At 36.6% G+C, this 16115-nt stretch overlaps 1 protein-coding gene across 5 annotated transcripts in view; it reads left to right on the forward strand.

Moving 5' to 3' along the window:
• The window catches only part of TTC13 (tetratricopeptide repeat domain 13), an 84112-nt gene that overhangs the window by 5854 nt on the left and 62143 nt on the right, over positions 1-16115 (forward strand). For 4 of the 5 annotated variants that reach the window (XM_004467089.4, XM_004467090.4, XM_004467091.4 and 1 more), the window contains exons 2-4: positions 10150-10244; positions 13303-13378; positions 14432-14502. In XM_004467089.4, coding sequence (XP_004467146.1) covers positions 10150-10244; positions 13303-13378; positions 14432-14502 — 242 coding nt within the window. Of the gene's footprint in view, positions 1-10149; positions 10307-13302; positions 13379-14431; positions 14503-16115 lie in introns of all 5 variants that reach the window. The other variant, XM_023591321.3, reaches the window with a different exon arrangement.

The raw sequence follows: 16115 nt of genomic DNA on the forward strand, positions 1-16115 counted from the left end.
GATTAATAACACTACCATCACCACCATCCATTACCAGAATTTTCTCATCACCCAAAATAGAAACCCTGTACCTATTATGCATTAACTCTCCCTCCTACTTCCTCCCCCACCCCCATATACTCTACTTTCTGTCTCTCTGAATTTGCATATTCTCACTATTCCAACTGACCAGTTTTCAAATCTCAGTTTGTTTGGGTTCATTTTATTAAAGTAGCAGAATTTTAATATTTTTCACTTTGGGTAAATACTTCCCAACATTTTCCTTCTGTCTTTTGTTTTTACTTTTATTGAAACATGACATATATATTATATATAAAATATATGTATCATAAATGTATATAGCTCAGGAAATATTCCCAAACTGAAGAACTTGTGTAACTATATAGAACCCAAATCAGTAATTGATATCTACTTATTAAATTTGCTAATAAAATCTCATTCCATGGTTGGTTTGTTTTTTAAAAATAAATTTATTTATTTCTCCCCTGTCCCTCTGTTGTCCGCTCTCTCTGTCCATTCGCTGTGTGTTCTTCTGTGTCTGCTTGTATTCTCACTGGTCGGCCCTGGGAACCGATCCTGGGACCTTCTGGAGTGGGTTCCACTCTCTGGAGTGGGAGAGAGGTGATCATTCTCTTGAACCATCTCAGCTCTCTGGTTTGCTGCATCTCTTATTGTCTTTCCCCTGTGTCTTTTTGTTGCGTCGTCTTGCTGCATCAGCACTCCTGCGCGGGGCAGCACTCCTGCGCGGGGCAGCACTCCTGCGCGGGGCAGCACTCCTGCGCGGGGCAGCTCTCCTGTGCGGGGCAGCACTCTGCAATGGGCAGCTCGTGATACAAGCTGGCTTGCCTTCACCAGGAGCCCCTGGGTATCAAACCTGGACCTCCTATATGGTAGATGGGAGCCCAATTGCTTGAGCCACGTCAGCTTCACTCATTCCATGTTGACCCTATTTTTCATTTAAAAACTGTTTTATCCAACTTATTTCTGATTCAGGAGCTTCACAGTGCATTGGAGTTATATTGAGTGTGTGCTGGTATTTCTTATAGGGCAACTCAGGAATCCTATATCAAATGGCATGTCCTCTGCTCAGGTCCTCTTTTACAAATAGAGATCAATTGACTCCTGCTACCTTTTTCTGCCTCCTTTTGGGGTGTTCTAAGTGACCTGGTGTTCCCTCGTCACATACCCAATGGAATAGATGGTAATTACAGTGCGTTTGGGTTTATGAGAATGTTTTTAGCTCCTAAAAGTGCATGCTCTTTTGAACATCTGCTGCATCTTCAGCCTGGTACATAATACCGGCCTAACAAATAGCCTTTGCAGGTAAGGCAGGGCTGCTCACCTGATAACTGTGGCACCCTCCATCCTTTTCTGTTCTAGGATTGGAACCACATAATTTACTTCTGTGCCTCTCTTTTGTTCTGTACAGCCAACTCCTTTTCTCTGTTTTATACATTCTTTAAATGTGTTAATACCTTTATGTGGATTAATATAGCTTTGATCAGATTACTCTCAAGCTTTGTTAAAAAGCCATTCTATTTTACAAAGGCTTTTGCTGTCATAAGATTCTTATTCTAAGGGGTTTATAATATATTGACTTCATAATTTAATTTTCAGAGGTCATATGAAGCTAGTCAGACTTATGTTTAGCTTCAGATGAATATAGTGGGCAGTCTCTACTTTCAGTGGTCGGTCTTCATTTTTTAAGTTGCTTTATGGTAACTTACACATCTCAGGTACCATTGAATAATATTTTATTAAAGTAACAGAAACATGTAAATCCTTCAAAGGAGAAATTTTCTTATTGCATTCTAAAAGAAGTTTGTTACTTGGGACCATATATAGGGGTCATTGAGCAATGTAATGTACAATGTCCTCAACAGTTGCCTTTGCTTTAGTCAATTTCTACATTTAAAAGACATTGTACATTGATACCATGTACCAGCGTCTTGCTTCCAGGTAGTGTCTCCAGCAAAATAATCCTGTCTTCTCTTCCCAGATCACCCTACACTAGGGCTAGAATTGTCAATAAATATCTGACATCTGACTTCCAAGTCCTAGGCCATCCATGGGAAAAGCCCAGTCATCCTTTTTTCAAATAACTTTGCACAGCAGCTGTTATAATTAGAGTAAGGTGGTCAAGTGAGGACTGTAACTCAGCAGCTGTTGAATTCCTCAAAAAAACTTTTTCTTCAGTGATTGGACATGACTTTGCTGCGTACAAGCTTTCAGTCAGTTGTCACTTGTAGACATGAATGTGTGACAAATACGTGCTACTTCCAGTGTCACTTCCTCCTCTTCACTCTGAAGTGATGATCTTATTTGATTGAGGAAGGAGAAGAAATCAGAAGAGAACTTTCCCACACTCCCACCATCATAGCTATTATTCTTCCTGCAACTGTATTGATACATTTTGCCTTCTATCCCATTGCGGTGAACGAGCAGTTGGTGCTTTGCCTAGAATAACCGTGCTATGTGTGCACTGGATTTCCTTTCCTTTTGTCTTCCCTCAGCTTACAAACAATTGTGATAGCTAACATCTTGAAAAACAAACAAGAAAGCAACAAAAATAAGACCACACGTCCTTCCAGCCACTGCCTCATATCTCTGCTTTTAACAGTAGGATTCCTCAAAAGAGACATTTATGTGCAATCTCCACTTTCCCATTTTCTCTTGAGCCGATTACAGTTAGCTTTTACCCTTCTCACTCCACCAAAACTCTACCATAGTTCTTAAGCTCAAGTGTGTGGGATGTGAGAGAGAGGAAAGAAGTCTGATGACGCTGCTGTAACCTAAACTGTTTTACTAGAACCCAGCATTGATTGGCAGCATGAGCTGTGACAACTGCCCCATTTCCTTTATTGAGGTGGTGTCCTAGAACACTAGATGTGGCAAATTCTGGGTGCTATTTCATAGCTTTTTGACCTTGAATATGCTCATTAACATTGAGCTTATTATGGAGTTTATGTAAACTGAGCATAATGTATATTCTATCTACTTTAAAGGATAGAGGACTGCTTTAATTTCCTTGTTGCTAAGGCAAATATCATGCAATGGGTTGGCTTAATCAACAGGAATTTATTCACAGTTTTGAGGCTAATAGAAGTCCAAAATCAAGGTCATCAAGGTAGTGCTTTCTCCTAGAAGACTGTGGAGATCTGGGGCTGGCTGCCAGTGATCCTTGGTCCTGGGCTCCTCTGTCACATGGCAGTGCACATGGTGGCCTCTCCTGGTCTCTCCCTTCTCTTTCAGGTTCTGTTGACCTTCAGCTTCTGGCTGCTCCCTCTGGCTTTCTCTGATTTACACTTGACTTATAAAGGACTCCAATAATCTGGACTAAAGGCCAACCTAATTTATTTGGGCCACACTTTAACTGAAGTAACATCTTGAAGAGATCTTGTTTACAGTGGGTCCATACTCACAGGAATAGATTAAGAACATATTTTTCTGGGGTACATAGCTCCAAGCCATCACAAGGACCAAAAGAAATAATGTTTGTGAAAGTATTTTTTTAAAACTGTACTGTGAAGATCAAAGTAAACTTAAGTAAGAAATTAACAGTTAAAACAGCAATTTTAGTCTGTATATGTATATTACCACTTACCAATCATTTACTACGAGCTGGACATTGTATCCTTTATGCCTTACAAAAATATTTCTTAGTATGTTGGGTGGTTATTCCTACTTAAAGAAGCAGAAACGGAGGTTGCGATATTGAGTAACTTAAGTCAAACAGCCACTTAGGCATCTGAATCTAGTCCACAGTCTGCTCTGAACCATTACATTAAATGGTCTCCAAACTAATTAACTCAGGAAAAGAGTAGAATTAAATCTAGAGGTTGGTCTTTGTATTAGTCAGCCAAAGGGGTGCTGATGCAAATACCAGAAACTGGTTGGTTTAAAGGGATTTGGGGTAGGAGCTTACAGATACCAAGCCATAAAGCATAAGTTACTTCCCTCATCAAAGTCTATTTTCATGTGTTGGAGCAAGATGGCTGCCGACGTCTGCGAGGGTTCAGACTTCCTGGGTTCCTCTGTTCTTGGGGCTTGCTTTACTCTGGCTTCAAGGTTCCTTCCTTTCTGGGGCTGGATTCTCTTTCCTCTGCATGCTGACTTCCCAGGGCTCCAGTTTAAGTCTTCAGCATCAAACTCCAAAATCAAAACTCCAACATTAAAAGCCCTCAACTCCGTTCTTCACCATGCCTTTTATCTGTGATTCCCCACCCTCCAAGGGGTGGGGATTCAATGCCCTAATCATAACTCAATCATGCCCAGGTACAGATCAGATTGCAAGCATAATCCAATATTTCTTTTTGGAATTCATCAATTATATCAAACTGCTACAGTCTTTGAAAATACTGGGAAAGTTGAGGTAATTAGCAAGGCTAATTAAGAAAAATAGAGAAGAAACAACTTTAAGAATAAGGGACTATGAAAATCCTTGTAATTTGAACAGCCCTATGGCAAAGATGTGGGACATTTCAAGTAAATGGATAGTTTTTTAGAAAAAGATAGACTGCCAAGTTGATTTTTCCTTCCTCAAAATATTTTGTCCCTGCTAGGGTCAGCTCTCCCTGTTAAACTTAGACTTCCTAAGCCGTCTTTGAGATTTGATCTACACTTCCAGCTTATTCATCCACCATAAGTTAATTATCAAATGCACACTTGTAGCTTTTATCTTTTGCTGGAATTTCCTAACCACTTGCTAGACAGCTTCCAGTTTCACATCTCACAAGAACTTGACTCGTCATGTTCTTTACTTATATTAGCCTAAGTTAGCACTTTCCTTTCCTACCTCCAAAACCACTCTTCCTCTTGAACACCCTGGCAGAGTAAGTGGAATCACTCTTTCCCTAGTTGCACAAACCGGAAACCAGTCTTTTCCACTCTTACATGCCAATTTTTTTCTCAAAGCCCTGTCCTTTTTACTTCCTATATCCCCTAGGTTATGACCCTCTATTTCAACCCAGCTGCCTCTCCCTTTGTTCAGACTTTTCTCATTTTTTTTTTTTTTACTCTTCACAGCCTGGCCACTCTGCGCTGGTCTTGGGCTCTTCTCTTTACATACTTCTCAAACTTTTTTCCTGTTTAAAATCTTCAGTACCTTTTTATAATGAAAGAAGAAAAGGTATAAATGAACTAGACACTAAACTTGAAAAGCTAGAAAAGGAAATAAGGGAAATTGAAAGAAGTAAATAGAGCAAAGCCAGAAGAAATAAATCAGAAATAGAGCAGCACTAGAATTGATAAGTAGACCAAATCGTTGGTTTTCTAAAGAAAGAATAAAATAGATAAAGCATAAATTTAACACGTAGGAGAGCAGATGCAAATATATGTTATAAATGAGGAGACATTTTACAGCTGAAGAGGTATAATTAAGAGCCAACTGTATAGAAATCTATGCTGATTAAGTTAAAAATTGGAAGTAATAAATGTCCAAGAAGATGATGTAGAAGGTAAAGTTTGAGATTCTGTGATACGTATAAGAATGCGTCTATAAATACCGTTGTTATATAACCTTAGCAAAGAGAAAAGATGTTTTTCCTAATTTCAAAGAAATCTTTACCATTTTAGTACAACTGGTTGGGTTATTATAGTAAAATAATTTGAAACCATAGTATTATTGTTAAGTATTTTATTTAGTATTCGATGTTAGATAAATATTTAGTATTTGGTTAAATATTCTAAGATTGAATAATCTCACCTTTTCTAAACCTAATTTATGACTCCAACAGACTATTTTTTAATTTTAAATTTTTAAATTTTTAAAATTTATTTCTCTCCCTTCCCCCTCCCCATCCCAGTTGTCTGTTCTCTGTGTCTATTTGCTGCGTTGACGTCTTTGCCCACTTCTGTTGTTGTCAGCAGCACTGGAATCTGTGCTTCCTTTTTGTTGCATCATCTTGTGTCAGCTCTCTGTGTGTGCGGTGCCATTCCTGGGCAGGCTGCACTTTCTTTCGCGCTGGGTGACTCTCCTTATGGGGCGCACTTCTTGCGCGTGGGGCTCCCCTACACGGGGGACTCCTCTGCGTGGAATGGCACTCCTTGCACGCATCAGCACTGCACATGGGCCAGTTCCACATGGGTCAAGGAGGCCCGGGGTTTGAACCACGGACCTCCCATGTGGTAGACGGACGCCCTAATCACTAGGCCAAGTCCACTTCCCAGACTATTTTTATTTTACACTCCTTACCAAACCAGCTAAAAACACTAATGCCAAAATCTAATACAATCTGTACAAAAAAAGGAAGAGTAACCAATGAAAAAAATATATGCTTTGGTCAATTTAGAGTTTATTCTAGAAGTACAAAGATGGTTTGACTTAAAATTGGAATTAATCACCCTAATAGGTCAAAGGAGAAAAATCCTATCCTAAAAAGATCTCAAAGTGTACTTGATAAAGTTCAGCAAACTCTCCTGATTTTAAATCTTTTGGTAAAACACAGCTAGGAGGATACTTCCTTTACAAGGTAAAATAGCCCAGTTTCAATCCAGCAGCCAACATCTTAAAGCAACTTTCCAATGGATATTAATAAATGTTAAATGAAAATGTTTTATTGTCAAAAGTTGGAAAAATGCTGGGATTTTAAGTCAAGTGTTAAATGTCAGGAAAAAGCAAGAAAGGCTACTATCACGTTATGATTGAGCATTTTTTGTGTCTGTGCAAGTTTTATCCGGGACAAGATGATGCCAAATGAGTATAAATATTAAAAAGACCTTGATAAAATTACATGCAGAGAAAAGTTATAAACAGAAAAAATGGAGACATTACTAGAGCTGGTAAGAGTTCAATAATGTGAGCAGATAAGATGTTCAGTTTAGTAGTAGGCAGTGACCTCTGCCTGGACCACTCTCCCAGGCCTGCCCTTGTCCTAAATCCTGCACATCCTTCAGATCTCCTTCCACTCACTCATGTCTAAGAGCACAGACTCCAGGGCCAAACTGCCTGCGTTCAAATCCTGTCTCCTACCTCTTTGCTAGTTGTTGGCCTTGGGCAAATTAAAGTCTGTGCTTCATTTTCCTCATCTTTCAAACAGGAATTAGGATGGTGCCTATAAATGTTAACTCACTTTGTTACTCGATGCCTACGGGAAGCTTTCCCTTGCCAGTTCCCTTCTCCCAATTATGTTCTTGTTCATAGCTCTTACTTACACTTTTATTATTTTTTACATTTCTTTGTGTGACTCTGATAACTGCCACTTCCCCTGAATTATAATTTCTGTATACAGGGCCGGACCTCCTCTGGTTTTGCTGATCATGGATGCTAACACAGTGGCCGGAACATAGTAGCTGTGCAGCAAATACATATGGAATCAATGATTCCCAACCAAATAATTTAAAAATCACGGCAAACTTATATGTGTAAATTCTGTGTAAAAATGATACAATTTCGTTTCTTAACCAAATTACTGAGAGATGTTGTCTCCCTCCCCGCCTTAATCTACAATTTTAATAAAAATCATAGAGGGATTTTTTATTTTGGAACCTTAGTAAAATGAAGTTCACCTGGAGGAAAAATTTTTTTTGGTTCAAATAAATACCCAGTAAGTTTTCAGGGGAAAAAAAATAATAAGGGCTGTGCTTTATATTAAAATGAATGCATTTATTATAGAATTTGGAGCAATGTGATACAGAAATCAGAACATGATACCGAAGTCAGAATAAATAAGAGTAAAAAGTCTAGAAATGTTCACTGTAGACATTAAATTTATTAAAAACATTAAATTACATGTAATCACACCATGTATGTTTAGTCATGAGAAAGTGTTCACATTATATTAAGGGAGCAAATATTTTACAAAATAATACATCTCATTTAATTCTCACAACCCAATAATAGCTAACATTTATTGAGCTCCTTAACTATGCCACATGATAATATTTCCTTATAAATCTCAGAACCACTCCTCTGAAGGTAGGTACTGTTATAACTTTATTTTACAAAGGAAGAAACAGGCTTGAAGATGTAGTCAGGTAGCCAAGAGCTAGTAAGTAGTGGCAGGAAATAGGAATTCAAATTTAGGCCATCTGATTTCAGAATTGGCACTGTTAATTACATACACCATAATTTCAACAGTGGTTCTGGTTGTAAAAGTCACTATAAAGCTTTTATTTATTTGTGATTTTTCTATATTTTTTAATATTTCTACAATGAACATGAATTTAAAAGGAAAATAAATGTCCATGTCGAGATTAGACAGTCCTCTGTCAGGGCTATTACAGTAGTAAATCATCTCAAAGAGTCCTTTAAAAAAAAATCTAGAAATAGATCTCAGTGAATATAATATATTATAAAAGTAGCATTCAAATGGATAATTCAGCAAATGGTACTGAGACAACTGGCTAGCCATTTGAAAAATAGATAATTAGGACTTTTCAATATTTTATACCAGAATGAATTTAGAGGATATATTAGCCAAGGGGTGCTGATGCAAAATACCAGAAATTGGTTGGTCTTTATAAAGGGTATATATTTAGGGTAGGAGCTTACAGATATCAGGCCATAAAGAGTAAGTTACTTCCCTCACCAAAGTCTGTCCTGTGTTGGAGCAAGATGGCTGCCAACATCGGCCCGGTTCAGGCTTCCTGGATTCCTCTGGGCTCAGCTCCTCTGTTTTCTCTACAAGGTCAGCTGTAGACTCTAAGGCTCTCTAGGCTTTGCATCTCTCCACAGGGTCAGCTGTAGACTATCAGGCAAACGACTCTCACTCTCTCCCTGGGGCTCCAGTTTAAGGCTTCAGCATCAAACTCCAACATCAAAACTCAACATTAAAAGCCCTTAACCTAGTCCTTTGCCATGCCTTTTATCTGTGAGTTCACACCCACCAAGGGATGGGGACTCAATGCCCTAATGACATGGCCCCATCAAGCCCTAATTGTAAATTAATCACGCCCAGGTACAGACCAGATTACAAACATAATCCAATATCTATATTTGGAATTCATATCCATATCAGACTGCTACAGAGGACTTAAAAGTAAATGAAGGGTATATGCAGGCAATTTACAAAAGAAAAGCTACAAATTGCCAGTAAAGCAAAAGTCCAACCTTACTAGTACTGTTTTCAGACTGGAAAGGTAAAAAGGATGGCAGACGGAATGGACCTTGACGTATACTGCAGATGCAAATGAAAATCCAGTCATTACTATCTTTCGGGAGGGAAATATAGCATCATAAATAATTAAGATTCTTAAATTGTTTATGCTCTTTGATGCTGCTGTTATACTTGGAATTTATTCTTATTGGATAAATTGTAAAAGTATACATCAAAGACATTGAAACACTTTATATTAGGGAAAAAAGTAGGGACTTTCTAATTATTCCATGATAAGGGCCTAGTTAAGGTCCATATAATAAAACGCTGTGCAGCCATTTAAAATTATGTAGATGTATATTTACTGAAATGGAAATGGAGTCTACAAAGTAGGATGATCATTAGACTTGAAAAAGGCAGTGTGTTTAAAATGCTTAGCACTGTGCGCCTAGCAAATGGTGAGTCTCCCAATGTTAGCTTCAGAAGGTAGGATGAATTGGTTATAAATTAATAGTTTTTTTTTTTTCCCAAGGAGGCACCAGGAATTGAACCAGGGGCCTCATGCATGGGAAGCAGGCACTCAACCAACTGAGCACACCCGCTTCCCTTGTGATGTTTTTTAATGACTACTGAATTAGGGCATATCTAACATTACGTCTCCCTGGTCTGGCTTTGTGGCCTCTTATTTTATCCTTTTTTTTTTTTTTTTTTTTTTTTAAATCTATGGTGAGTACTGCCAGATAGGAGATGCCTAATTGAAGGATCTTAAGTACTCTAGTAATTCCACATGTGTAGTGAAAAGAGGGTTGAACTAGTACTATTTCTGCTGGTATTTCTTTTAGATAACCCTTTTAAACCTTACTTCATCATCTCAGAGGTCTCACTCACTGCTTTTGCTCATTTCCAGGCTGGTTGAGGACAGTCTACAATGGATAAGCAAGATATTTAAAACTGTAAAATGTCACAAAATTATAAAGGTGGAAGATGCTGCTTTAGTATTTTTACACTTGTCCTTATTTTGATTTTGTGGAGTCTTAAAATTCCAGTTCACAGTTAAGCACTGAGAACCATACCTTAGAGATGAGGAGAATAATAAGGAATGTTTGCCTTTCAGAGTCATCCTTTTTGAACTTCCATGATTCAGACTGTGAGCCCAAAGGATCACCACCCTGTGACTCCTTGCTTTCCCTCAACACTGAAAAGATTCTGGTATGCATCTTCTATCCATGCTCTGTTTATGACCTGAAGCACAGCAGTGCTAGTTCCAAGAGGTGGGAGTTACTTCTGTTTATTCATCAATTAGGATTGGGCCCAGTTTGTTTTATGTGCATAAGATAAAGATAAGTTATCTGGTACTTGGTCACATTGAATTATTATTACTTATGAATTGGATGTTTGATCATTTTGGACCTAGGTCTTTTAATTTTTCAGTTCCAAGGAATAAAGAGATCATGGCTGAATGTAATTTCTAGGAGCCTTATATATTTAGAGGTATGGTATAATTTTATTTTCCCAGCCTTTGCCTGCATGGATATCTTTTATATTGATTTTTTTAAAAAAAATCAGTACCAGCTAAACTGTCTAGGAAACCTTTCCTTTTCATTGATAAGTACAGGTCACACCATGTAACTTTTGTATCTCACTACCCATATTAGCATTTACCTGCCACCTGTGTTAGCATATGCTCTTCTCTAACCTAGTTGCTTCAAGGTGGAAAGGTCTTTCAAAAAAATCTGAATTGTCTTGTTTTTGTTCACATTTAACTCTGTGAAGCTGAATTGTTCTTTTAGTACCAGTATTTAACATACTTTTTCTCCAGGTCTTTTCCTTCCCTTTAGGATATTCTTTCTTTTCCAAACAAAGCTTTGCCTTTCTGTCAGAACTACTGAAGATGCTTAGAAATTGCAGAACAGAAAATGAAAAACTGATTTTACCTACCTTACTGCAGAGCAATCAGTTTTGTATATGGAAAAAAACATAACTTTTGAAATAGACTCGTCCAAAACCAGAGTGGGCTATCTAGTTTAAGAAGAAACTGGATAATCCCTGCCTTGGATAAACAGATTCTTTGGGTTTTGAGGGACCTGATTACTGATAGTAATTAAAATATTTTCTACTGTTACCTTTCCAGTTTAAGATGATGCCAGCTAGTAACCTTTGGGGAAAAGCTCATCAATCTTGGCCTTTCATTTTCCCTCAGTTGAAAATATGGGAGTTACACCATTCATTCATTTATTCATTCTACAGATATTTAGTACTAACTGTCATGTGCCAGGCATCATAGTAAGTCCTGGGAATACAGTGGTGAACCAGATAGACTCAGTCTCTGCACTCAGGCTCTTAACACTAACCAAATAATTATACAAATAAATATGTAGGAGAAATTGTGGAAATCATATGAAGGAAAAGCAAAGGGTGAATATAATTTCACTTAAACTAGGGAGATCAGGCAAGACTGTCCAGGAATTGAAATGGAAGCAGGGACCTGAAGGATGGGTTGGATTTAGTCTCTTAATGATGTCAGGTTCTGTGCTTCAGTGTACTTGATCAGACCTTCTCACTTCTGTCCACAGATGATATCTACAGATGTAATATTAGAAATGGGAAAAGATTTTTTTTGATTAGGAATTTTATTTGTCCACATTATACTTTTTCTGCTCACTTCTGTTACAGATTTTATTTCTAATATAATGATTTAAAATCAGATATATTCTTTAGTATGTATTTTGTTTAATGGAATCTAATTTCTCTTCCCCATATCTTTTTGCACAAAAGCCTGGCAAATGGTACACTGCCATCAAATAGTGGATGAAATAAAGCTTTTTATATATTAAGAGCAATATTTGTAGACTTTTTTCCTTGGCTCTAAGCAATTATTAAGTCGAACTGTCTTTTGGATATGTGTGCTTTTGGGTGACCATTTAACAAAGAGGAAGGAATTGTGTTGTCGTCATACCTAGACATACACAGGATGTGATACCATTCACATTTTGTTAAAGCTGCCAAGTTTTGAAGAAGCCTTGATTCTTATGTGTAGAAGCTCCCAATTATATGTAAAAAATAAGAAAGAACTGAGAATTTCTCGTTAGTCAGCAAGGTTTTACTGGAAGAAATAAAGTGTAAACCATTCTCATGATGGTGAGATTTCCAGATTTTCATTTTGTCTGAACTTCTGGATAGAATGAAGTCAGGATTGATGAACCTCTGAGATGGAATGCCCTTCTGGCCAGTATCTTTTAACTTTGATTCTGAAAAAGCAACTTGCCTTATATCAGTTAGCATAGTCTTGACGTGTTTTATGGATAAACAAAATACTGCTTTTGTAACTCAACATTAATTATGTTTTGGATATAAATAAGGTCTGATAATATAGACACCTGCCATTTCACTATAAGATTCACTGGCATTCTGATTAAAGCATGCACATATACACACCTACTAGAAAAGCTAAGACATTGCGACTAAAGGATCTGTTGCGTAATTATTGATTCATAGTATAGATGTCCAAAGACATATATGATAGGCAAATAATTTATAAACTCTCTAGTTAATGACTGATATTCATTAGCCAAGAGGAGCTGTGATCTGTTGGGCTTCCCTGACTTAACTAATAGGAGTGCAAGGTATTTCAAACAGAGCCATCATTTTAGTGGCCATAGATTCCATGTAAAACCATTCTAGTTACTAAATTAACTAATTTACTTTGTTTATCCCTAGTTTTAGCAATCCTGCAAATATCCATAAGTGTATCTACGTGTTTCTTCAAGAATAAGTAATTCAAGAAGGTTATATTAATTGCTGTACATTAATTACTAGAATGTCATGTTTCTTGGTCCTTTCATGGCATCACCTCTTTATAACTCGTAGCTGTTATTTATAACATATTCTTAGGATTTTAAAGGTAATGTTCTTTTATCAAGCCACATTGTAGGACTGATTGCTAGAATCTAGTCTTTGCAGTGTAATTGAATTAATTAATTAGGCTCTGGAATTGTGGAGTTGGCTTAAATTTTAGGCAGCAAGGAAGATTAATCCCTATAGAAGTAAGATGCTTATTTTGAGAAATGAGACCACTAACAATAAGGGGGAGCAAACCACTTATACCACAAACTATGGTCTTGAAATATATAATTAATATGACCAAAAGCTAATCTTTTTTACTTCAATTTAATCAAATGTAGCTTCAATTTTTAAAAATACAGATTTGTAGTGTAAGTTTTCTCATCATTTGTGATAAGCTAAAATGTATGCTTGATATTTTTTTCAGAGCCAGGCCAAATTTATTGCAGAACAAAAGAGATTCCCGTTTGCTACTGATAATGACAGCACAAATGAAGAGTTAGGTAAGACTTTCAGCAGGGAATATTACTGTAGTATTTGGCTATAATTTATGATTAGATACAACAGCAAGGCAGGGTTGTGTGATAGAAGGAACACGGAGACTGGTTCTGCCAATAACTACCTCTGAGATCTTGAATATGGCATTCAACTCTTAGGTTTTATTTTATTATATGTAAAAAAAAATAGTTTGAATAGAATGATCTTAGAATTAGCACTACAATAAAGGTTTTTTTTTCCTTTCAAAGAAATGTGATCAAAGCAGTTATATTCAATGAGAAATGAAATGTTTTTTAGGGGTTGTATGGGGATTAGGGCAAATATTATAGATAGAAGTGTAATCTAGGCTTTTCAAAGTGTGTTTTTTGACAAGTGAGAGAGTTTAGTCAAAATATTGTCATGATTTAAGATATTGTCATAGCTCTAATTTCAAAATACCACTTAATCAAATGATTTGATTAAAAACTATCTGTAGTGTTTGTTATGAGTAGTATTTTAACTATGTTTTGAATAAAAGAGGTAGGGAAAAGGCTGCCATTGCTTTGCAGTGGTGTGAATTATCTACAGTTAAACATAGGCTTTATATTAATTTGAGTCCCTATTTTTGGTCATACACAGTAATTGGCAATAAATTAGGCATTCCCAGGAATCCAGATTTGTGGTGCTGTCTGAGTCTTTCTCATAAATTTCACAGTAAGATCACGTTGTGATGTTATTAAGGCTTATTAATAACTTTTCATATGTAGATAGGAAATATGACAAGGGTTATTAGGAATTTGAAAGTGAATGATGGGCTTAGAAAAACATAATTAGTTCTTGTAGGCTGATGACTTAAATAATTTAAATCCGGACAGAACTAGAAGGCAGATTAGCAAGTGCTGAGTGGTAGAAAGTTTAAGGTAGAAGAATCCAGTTAAATCTTATTTATTTCTAGGTGCTCTTTAACTGCTTCCAATCCCAGAGACAGTCTTTTAAAACTTAGCAAAGAATTCAGTGTTACTGCTTCCAGCCTGAGATCCTTTATTCTTTCCTTTAATTTTTTGTATTTTGTTTCATAGCGATTGCTTATGTGTTGATTGGCAGTGGTCTCTATGATGAAGCAATAAGACATTTTTCAACAATGCTTCAGGTAATTTTTCTTAATTATGTAATTTCAAGTTTATAGTGATGACAAAGTGTGAACATATACATAGCTAAAGTGTGGCAATAAAATGTCTAGTTTAAGATTATACAAGAAAGTAATGCAAATCAGCATTGACCGAGTCCTTTCTTGGTGCCATGCTTTGTAATATGCTCTCATTAATCTTTGCGGTACTACTTGATTTTAAATGAGGAAAACGAGGCCAAGTAATTTGCTCATATTGTATCAACCATCAGGTTACAGAGATGAGATTCAAATGCAAGTTAAAAAAGACAGACACTAGTTTCAGTTCACTTCCTCTCTAGCATGATATCTCCCATGAGATGTAGACACTTGAAATTCTTGAAATTCCAGATGTTCACTTTCTACACAGGAGTCAATCTACATAAATGAGTTCCACTTATGTATTTGTTTCTCACTTTAACGTATAATTATGGAACTCCTCAATGGAAATATGAGGGCCTTTACTGATTGGTGGCTGATTAGAGTCTGGTAAGGATAAAATATGTAAGCATAAATGGGTAAGAGTTACAAAGGAGGCCTGTAATGAAGCCTAACCTCTCACCTCATTGGCTTTATTTTTTGGATCATTATTTAGCATAACTATTTATTGACCACTTATGTCTGTTTTTTATTTTACTTACTTTTATTTAATATCCTTTATTTTTAGAGAAGTTTTAGATTACAGAAATGTTACATTGAAAGTATAGGGGATTCCCATTTAACCAACCACTTCCTCCTCCCCCGTTTCCCCGTTAATAATATCTCACATTAGTGCGGCATTTATTACAATTGATGCATCATTACTGAAGCATTGCTACCAGCCAAGGTCTACAGTTTACATTATGGTTTACCCTCTACACCGTGCACTTTTATAGGTTTTGACACAAGGTATAATGTCCTGTATCTGCCATTGCAATATCCGGCATAACAATTCCAGTGCCTAAAAATGCCCCACGTTCCACCTGCTCTTTCCTCCCCTCAGAGCCTCTGGTGACCACTGTCTTTCTATCAATGTGGCTAGTTCTTCCATTGCTACAATACTAATAAGTCTACTTTGGTCTGTAGTTGCATTACATCTTTATATTTGTTCATGTCTCAATTTGGATGCTTTTGGGATGATGTTGCTTACTCTCCTCCAGATTGGGAGTAGATATTTATGGCTACTGAGTCGAATACAATGAAGATGACATAGATTTTAGAGTTATAGTATATACAAGTTTTAACTTACTAGCAAGTTATTTACTGTCCTGGGTTAGGACAAGAATAACTTTCCAGCAAATTTTTGTTAGGTTTAAATGAAATATATGAAGTACTCAGTATTCAATGTCTGGCATATATTACAGAAAGTGCTCAGTAAATTTTAACTATCTCTTCTAATCATATTAAGAGCTAACATATAGCTTAAAACCCAGCAGGTAGACTTAATTTTAAAATATTAATTTTAAAGCTTTAGTCCTTTTATTTTCTCATGTTAAGCATAGGATCAATTATGTTGATAATTCTATTTTCTCAAAAAAAAAAAAAAGGATGAGATTTTTTTGGAGTTATTAATTTGAGGTCCTGCAGTTGAAGCAGCATATGTGTGTTTTGTGGTCATA

Source organism: Dasypus novemcinctus, chromosome 13 (assembly GCF_030445035.2).
Source record: "Dasypus novemcinctus isolate mDasNov1 chromosome 13, mDasNov1.1.hap2, whole genome shotgun sequence".
Classification (NCBI taxonomy): Eukaryota; Metazoa; Chordata; class Mammalia; order Cingulata; family Dasypodidae; genus Dasypus; species Dasypus novemcinctus.